The sequence below is a fragment of the Amphibalanus amphitrite genome, unplaced genomic scaffold (assembly GCF_019059575.1).
Source record: "Amphibalanus amphitrite isolate SeventyFive unplaced genomic scaffold, NRLGWU_Aamphi_draft 000134F_arrow, whole genome shotgun sequence".
In the NCBI taxonomy this organism is placed as follows: Eukaryota; Metazoa; Arthropoda; class Thecostraca; order Balanomorpha; family Balanidae; genus Amphibalanus; species Amphibalanus amphitrite.
In genome coordinates this window covers 602,171-610,669 of record NW_024881629.1, presented here as the reverse complement: position 1 = coordinate 610,669, position 8,499 = coordinate 602,171, and the positions used below count along the sequence as shown (strand labels likewise).

At 50.1% G+C, this 8,499-nt stretch overlaps 1 protein-coding gene across 6 annotated transcripts; it reads right to left on the bottom strand.

Moving 5' to 3' along the window:
* Positions 1–1,894: 1,894 nt before the first annotated feature.
* Positions 1,895–6,703, bottom strand: LOC122382140 (actin-related protein 2). 6 transcript variants are annotated; one of them, XM_043367087.1, is made up of 3 exons: positions 6,475–6,703; positions 4,160–5,008; positions 1,895–3,037 (listed from the first exon to the last, which is right to left on the bottom strand). In XM_043367087.1, exons 1-3 carry the CDS (start codon positions 6,584–6,586, stop codon positions 2,682–2,684), a joined length of 1,317 nt encoding a protein of 438 aa, XP_043223022.1. In that variant the 5' UTR covers positions 6,587–6,703; the 3' UTR covers positions 1,895–2,681. The 6 variants fall into 6 exon arrangements, with proteins under 6 accessions (XP_043223022.1, XP_043223026.1, XP_043223024.1 ...); XM_043367091.1 differs by lacking the exon at positions 6,475–6,703 and adding an exon at positions 6,406–6,422; XM_043367089.1 differs by lacking the exon at positions 6,475–6,703 and adding an exon at positions 6,236–6,419.
* Between the last annotated feature and the right edge of the window lie 1,796 nt (positions 6,704–8,499).

Here is an 8,499-nt window from a genome sequence, read left to right as displayed (position 1 = left end):
CTTACTTGATCAATGACTGACTGTGTCACCAGTGAATGAAGAGCAAGTCATTAGTTCACATTCTGAGATGTCTAATACACAGCCTTTTAATAGCCCGTTGTTACATATGCAATGCGCCGAATCGACAGTTATGAACGGTCGTAGAGGTGGGGGGTGGTCGTTGTTTATCACCGATTTTCATCAAAATCGAACAGGTCCATACCTGCCAAATCTAGTGAATATCAGCCGCTGGACACGTTACATTCCGTTGCATAAATCGAGGATACATCCACTGGTGTTTTCTCTACTTGCATTAAATTGCTGTATCCCGCTGCCCGCGACGAGAAAAATTAACCTTTGTATCGAGCACTGAGCCCACCTGGTAATACCTAGCGAGCTACCTTATCCTTTCCAGCCAGGTGCCCAGTCACCCCTTGATTGTTTGGCCGTCAATAATAAGCTACATAGTTGTAAAGTGCGCTGCTGGTCATTCAGGTAAACGAGCCGGTACAATGATCAGACTATCCTACACAGGGCAAGTCTACAGTGCGCATATCATGATCGATTCGTACTGCGAAGTGTGTTACACCGGTGTGTACGGAGCCCTCATTTCCATCGGATCGCCGCCGCTGCCCGCACCATAGCACTCGGCGACGTGGCACCGACCCAGATACCCCCGCCGAGCCGAGCGCCGCCGCCGCCGCCGCCGTGTCGACCGGGCTGGGAGTGGACGCACCTGTGCTGCCGAGCCGGGGAACCTTTGACGGCACTACTGACGCCACGAGGTCACCACGAGGTGGCTGGGGCGGGGTCGGCGCTCAAAGCGGAGGAGTTAAGCGCTCAAACCTGGGCATAGCGCTGATATAAGCGTCTCCGGAGCTCGTCATTTGGTGTTGAGCCGTGATGTCATCACCGTATGTTGCGTTAGTTACCGAGTCATGTGGGGTGGCGAGAGATGTCATGTGTGTAGTGGAAGTCTGTTGATGTATAATGACTTCCGCACAACTATCCTGGGGCGCATGTTGCCGGCTGGTGAAGATTACACCGATGACGTATGGGATGCGGTGATCGGTGTTCAATATTACACTACAATGGGTTCAAACTCGACTGTCCGACGTTGCTCCTACGATAAACGGCACCTCCTCTCCCCCTCCCCCCTTACCGGCCGAAACCAGTCTCCAGCGCCGGGCGAACGTCACCCCGTGATTCACTTCCGGCGGCGATAGGGCGCGCCGTCTGCGGTGCCACATCCCCCGGTCCGTCTACCCACTACCCAGACATGGCCGGTTCGACCGCTTCGCCTATGGCCGGTCCGTCTCCCCAAAACCACCGTCCGTCACCGGTCTGTCTTCCTCTTCGAACGGTGCTCGAGTTTCCTAAGCACCGCCGGTCCGCCGCCCCGCTTACCGTGCACCGCCGCTTCCACTAATCCCGGCTTGCCTGCCCCGCCCATCAGCGTTTCGTGACTTCAGTCTCCTCGTTCTAACCGGGCGCCCACCGTCGATATGTCTCACCGCTTAACCGTACTCACCTGTGCTGCAAAAACTCATCATCGCGTCGGTGTGCCTCCACCCTCCCCCCCGAAATGTCAGTTTGAAAACCCGCACAACAATCGGTTCGTGTCCCCACCCAACACCGATAGCCGTAAGGCGATCGCAACACTCCATGGCCACGGAAGATTTAGGGCATTTCATGGGCCACCTATCGTGAAGTGCGGAAATGAGAACATCTTTTTTCCGGTGTATAAGAGTGACATTGACGAACACCAGCGATGCTTTGATGTTCCTTCCGGGATGGCGTCACCTTCAGGGGCCCGGCACCAACGATCAATAAATCCTCCAGAAAACTGTTTGGTGACCAAAGCCCACTGCCCACTACGATCATTCCATCCACCAAAACCGTCACACACAGATCGTCTGAAACAACGTGTTTATTATACGAAGCGCGGGCCCGTACTGAGCTGGCCGGCGACTCTCCCTCTCGGTAGACTCGGCAAGGAGCAGTATGTTCCTGGCTGGGCGTCCACCGTGGAATAGAGGCTGCGCCCCGCCCGGCCCGCCACAAGCACAAGCGGAATCAGAGCGCACGCACTGCCCGCAAGGAGGCGGCGCGCCGCAGCTCGGCCAACGCTGATTCAGGCGCACGCGCAGATATCAAAATCACAATAACCTTGGCAGAGCCACCGAAGTCCACTAGCATATTCAACAACGACTGATCGATACAAGCAGACACCGCGGTCGGCGGCAGCGCATATCTGACGCGACAGAGGTCTGTCCTGATTCGCAACGCTGGCGTTCATTTCACGCGCACGATTGATACTATCTCATTTCACCATGCGACCACGTAATCAAGCTTAAATAGCGTTCGCTCCGGACGAACTTTCACTGTGTTGTGCATTTCACCTGAAGAAGTAAAACTTTGGCCTTCACTCGGCTCCAGCGGCATAAGATTTAGTTGGTTCACACGAATAACAAGCTCCCGCCTCAAAAAGGCATCTCCATTCAAAATTATTCATCCGAAGAAACGGCTGCGGAACGGCAGCAATACACTGCCCAACCGTCCCGCCCGGAGTGTCGCCGTCTCTCCAGCGCGGTGCTGGCCTCGCTGTGCGGCCGCGGTCGGCTCCGCGCCCGCATCAGCCTCTCCAGATTAATTTGTTCCGTCTGCGCCGAACGATTCTACGGACGTGCGCGGCACCAGCCTTAGCTGACGCGCATGCCCAGCTTGTCCAGGCAGCGGACGCCCTTCTCGGCGTACTCCTCTCGCGTGATCCAGAAGTTCTCCTTGTCCTTCATCACGTCGGCCAGCACCGAGCCGCCGATGAACACCATGTCCTTGCGGCGCGGCGGGTCCTCGATGCGGATCTTGAACTTGGCCAGCTTCTCGGCGTCGCCACCGAGTACCCGCTCCAGGTAGAGCTGTTTGATCTCGCGTTCGAGCCGCGACGGCAGGCCCGGGTACATGGTGCTGCCGCCCGACAGCACGATGTGCTTGTACATCTCTGGCCGGATGTCGATGTCGGCAGACTGAATAGTGCTGAACACCAGCTCGGCCATGCCTGGCGACATAGAGATCGGTAAATCACCGTCAGACTAGTCACGGAGCGTCGGAGACAGCGGCACAGGACGTGAGGGTGGAGACAGACAGGCAACAGTTGCAATCTCGCGCACCGTCAGCGAAACAGACCGATACAAAGATAGGTGAAGACAGATGCATAGTCACATACTGACAGACAGATTCACACTCACATAGTCAGCTGACAAACATATAATCAGGTCAGTGGTCACACAGTGTCAGGAAGACACCCACAAAAAGACATGTCTACGTCACAGAAGCAGTAACACGTTCAGTCCATGGGGCGGACAAGATAGGCGTAATTTTAAAAACGAACCAGCCGGACATGCATATAAACCTAGCAGTAAATCTAGACTCGCCGGCGCCAAATAAATAAACAGCCCGTATTGATCATCAAGACGGTCGCTGTGCAGTAGCATGGTTGTACATTTTCTGTACAAAATAAAGCATAGTTCAGCCTTCATTTTATCACCACTCCTTCATAAGCAAGGGTGCAGCCCGCAAACAAAATCAGCATTGCGATAGTGTCAGAGCCACAAAAAACTTACATTGTTCCCAAATATTTGGACAACTCTGACACTACCACAGCATAAAACTGTAGCCGCTAGTGGCTGAACTAGCGCACCCACGTATGGGACGGGTGCTTTCATCTTTGCCCACGTCGCAATCGTCGACAACGATGGAGTCGTGAACCATTCGACTGCAACCAAAGTTACCTCAATTAACCCGAACAAATACTGAACGTTTTTATTGGTGTTTTGTTTGGCTATGACACTGATAATACTGAGTCCAACGCTTACGTACTAAATAAAATGAATAATCAATGTAAACCACAGGACAATCAGAAAAAGGGTAGGAGTTGGCTTCAAAACAGCACAGACGAGCAGCACAAAAAGCAGATGTAGCGCTATGTACAAACACACATCAATCTACTATGTTTATAGAACATCTGACACGGTACGAAAACATCACAAGCACCATCATACCAAACATCACACGAACGATCAGTGAAACAATGGGAGCACGTTGACTGAGGACAGCCTATCGTACACTGTCGTGCGCCCACTTCCGAAACACACTTCTCCCCATCCCCCAATTCACTCACCGTTGCCCTCGACGTTGATGAGGTGCGGCTGGAAGAGCGCCTCGGGTGCCTCAAACCGCTCACCGCCGACTTTGATGATCCGTCCGTCGGGGAGCGTGTAGGACTCGACCAGGACGGTGGTCTCCAGCGCCAGCCGCTGCTCCTGCTCGATGTTGTAGCCGACGTAGCACAGCTTCTCCTTCATCATGCGCACCGTCTCGAAGTCGGCCGAGTGATTGAAGGCGTAGCCGCGCAGCAGCAGCAGTTTGATCATGTAGCGGGTGATGTCGCGGCCGGCGATGTCTAGACGCCGCGTCAGGTGCGGCAGCGCGAAGCCCTCGTACACGGGACACACGTGTGTCACGCCGTCTCCAGAGTCCACCACCACGCCGGTGAGCAGACCCTGGGCGTACAGCGTCAGCACCGCCTGGATGGCCACGTACGCGCCGGCGAACCCGTACTTCTCGAACATGACCTCGATCATGCGCTCGCGATTGCGCACGGGGTTCATGGGCGGCTCTGTGAGCATCACCTTGCACTCGCGCGGCGCGATGTTCATCTTCTCCGAGCCGAACGTGTAATCCCACACGTGCAGCATGTCCTCCCAGTTGCGGACAATGCCGTTCTCCATCGGATAGCCGACCTGCAGCATCGAGCGCAGCTTGCTCGCCTCGTCACCCACCATCAGGTCCTTGACCTCGATGCCCTCGACCTTGTTCTCGGCGCGGATAATCGGCCGGCCGACGATCGACGGGAAAATGTGCGCCGGGAAGTTAGCGCCCGCATAGCCGCATTTGACGAAACCGGTGCCGTTGTCACACACAATCACCTTACGGCCCTGGCTGTCCATGATGGGGGTCTGGCAGCTCACTGTAAATAAGAAAAGCAGACATAGTCAGCAACAAACACCATAGGGGCCTGAGCATGTCATATACAACTATATTCTAAAGACCTATCAATTTTTCTGATATGCTACTATTAGACTTCACTGATGTTTTTGAGATACCATCATTTTTCTAGTAGCAATTATGCTGAGTTTCATGATTAATGAAAAACTAGATGGCTTTATTTCATAATGCACAATAGTCTTTGTTAGAAACTAGAAAGAATGCATGACTTGGTAAATACATATTCAAATCTACCCTAAGTTTCCTATTTGTAAGAAATACTTAATGTTTCCTAAAAATCTGACCCTGATTAGATGAATACACCCAGCATGCAGCCCAGCTTCCCTTGCACCAGCTTCTCTACTGAGACAGAGTTTAAGGTTAGCCTACAACTATGAGGTGCATTAAAGCTATGGCCATGAAGTCCCTAGATGAATGACTTCTGGTAGAAATGCACAGCACCAATACTCCATTTAAGCAGGTAGCAAACAGGCATAAGAACAACTGCTACCTGAAGTTTGAATGGCCCGATTCACGATTGTGACAATAAGTTAACTGCACCATCCCAGTGATAGTGCCACCATGGAAGTTGCAACCAGTGCAAGACATGGCAGCACAGTCAGCCAGCCACTCCACCTAGGGTGACAACTGACAAACCCACATCAACCCACACCAACCAATTTGGAAATCATTGCCAGCCAACACAAAAAAAGACTTGAGACTTTCACCACAAAATTTAGATGCCCACACTTCTGATATGAAAAGAAATTCTCAACAGAAGGGCACTTATTAACACAAAAAAGTGAATTAATTGGGTGACCCCCTTCAGTCGTTCTTAAATCATTTTCATGAATTATGGACACACTTTGATATCCCAGCATAAATCAGCACAATATCTATCATGTTAGGACAGTACTGCTCCAAGAAAAATATGCACTACACCCCAGTAAATCTAAATAACAGCACCACACACTGGTCGAGTGACCCCGTACCAACAAGACCTGTTGCGAAATGCGAATTGTGATGAACGGCTTGCAACATAGGAAGCCCATCAAGCTGCCAAGTGTAGAAGATTTAAATACAAAGAAGAGTTATCCTTTGATATTCTGAGTTTGACAACATAAACTATACAGTATTTATTATTTTAATTGAATCATAAACCATATAACACAAAAAAATTGTTTGTTATTGCGACAAAAGCCCTACTAACCTTCCTTCAATAATACAAAATTGATGGATATCCTTGCAACATGAAAAAAAATAATTTGTTGTTACAGGGAACTACTCTGCTTGAAATATTAAAATAAATTTTGCTATTTTTTCCTTGATATTACATTTCAGACAAGCAGCTCCCCCCCACCGGCCAGCCATTCAACATACGGTACCGGCAAATCAGACTGAAAGCATGTTTTATCTATCAATAGCACATCTATTCGTACAACCACCTACCAATCACGAGCCCGTGTGTAAGAGATGGCCAATCACAATCGTGGCATATGAACGCGCGCTGCTGCAAGTATAAATTGTGAACAGATTGAAAGATTGCGGCAAACAATTGCATACGCCCTCGCCATAACTGTCGTCACATGCCACAGTGGAGGCATGGATGAAGTATTCCTGGATAGGACACTCCCTATTCCCCAACACTAGCGCCGGCGACCAAGCGGCCGCCCTGGTGGCGGAGCTCCGAAACATCGGCGGCGAGTGCGCCGGCGGCCGCCACCGTTACGGTCCAAGGCGGACATGAGGACAGGTGGCGCCGCCGCCACTCGCATAGCGGCGGGAATGTGAACTAACCTGTTTACCATAAGGCCGCTGTGCTAACGGCCGCTGCGGGCGCCGTTTCGGGCTAGTTTTGACTTTGTACCGCAATTAATGGTTTATTTATAATAAAAAATGGACTAGCGAGAGTCGTGCCGGAATCAGAATTCAATGTTCTACAAAACTAAGCCATTTTCATTGTGATCACGTCATCGACTTCACCGCCCAACCCAATAAAGCAGAAATATGTCGTGTCACCGGTGATTACACGCAAAAATTCTTTGGCATATAGCATAAAAACCAGAACACCTTTGACTGCAGCGACTATGCGGTACTACAGAAAATTGTATGGCCTACCTAATGGTGCCCATTACTTAATAATTAAGCTGAGTATTTCGTCGCCTAACTCTTGTAAAACCGTATGTCCGCTTGTCTATGGAGTTTGGACCGTAACGCACCGGCTTGCGTGCTAAAAACGCGGTAATGGAGGGCGAAATTAGCGAAGTTTAGCTCATAAGACACGATTTCAGAGACTTCACAAAAATTTTAAGTTCTTTCTTATAATTATTATGGCTCCATTTAGTCACTATCACATACGGAATCATCACCTGATGCCCATAAACTGAGCCGGTATTCTTGACTTGCCGATGCAATTTATCATCAAATAGCATCGTTCCTCGGCAGTCAAACAAGTTCCTATTGATGATTTAATACAAATATCAACTTATTTTCATGTTATCGCATAAAACTTCACTTTATTCTAGCATTGGCTCTTCGGCTGTAATCACGAACCCTCACTTGTCAGCAGAATTTAAGCAACATCTTAAATCAAAACTGGGAAAATAATATTTTCATGACATTCCTCAATTCCTGTTCTACCAGGTTCACAAAAATTTTCATCAAAATCGGTTACAGGTAAGTAATAAACGACAAAAGTATACAAAAAGACACGCTCCGCCCATAGCCCGCAATGCTAAAATGGCGCCAGCGCCCTCGCCGTCGGGAAATCCGCCGCCGCCGCCGGGTGGTCGGAAAATCGGCGGAGTGTCCCATCCAGGAATACCTAATCCATGGTGGAGGGCAATAACAGGGCCTTGGGCAATAACGGAGAAAGTACCATAAAATAAGAAGAACATACATATGAATACCAGTGTTTTTATATACCTTGATGAATACTTGCGGCCACCCGAAACGATGCAAACTATGCGTTCTGCTTCCGATTCTCGACAAGCATGCTAAATATCTCTGCAGAAGACAGAAGTGTACGCTTCTGAAAGTTGATGTGCGACGAAGCCTGGTAAATCCTTCAAGCTGCGTCCTTTCGCATGGGAAAAGTACTTACCTATGCATATACCTAATCTGTGGGAATAGTAGCACCATTGACCTCTAGAAGTCTCAATGAGTAGCACGGTTTACAATACATAGCCTTGGTAGCGCAGAAGGCAATTTGAGATTGCCACTGCTGCCAAGCAGAGAAGGGAGAAGCGGGACTGGGAGTAGTATCACTCCCCAAGAGAATGTATGATGCATAAAAGGTCGCAGTCCGCAAGGGTGCGACCTTTCCAGGCTCCTTCATGTCCATGTCTTATGGAAAGCATCACGCTCCCGCTAAGGACGCAGGTGTAGGATTGGTTTGCACGAACTACCAGTCTAGGACTTTGGTTGTTCGTTATACACGCGTCGCAATGATAATCCTGCACCCGACATGCGAAC

Coding starts and splice junctions, on each gene's coding strand:
- LOC122382140 (XM_043367087.1), bottom strand. CDS start 6,586: ATGCAATTGTTTGCCGCAATCTTTCAATCTGTTCACAATTTATACTTG. Junction 5,009..6,474: donor TACACACGGGCTCGTGATTG/GTAGGTGGTTGT, acceptor TCTTATTTACAG/TGAGCTGCCAGACCCCCATC. Junction 3,038..4,159: donor CATCAACGTCGAGGGCAACG/GTGAGTGAATTG, acceptor CTATGTCGCCAG/GCATGGCCGAGCTGGTGTTC.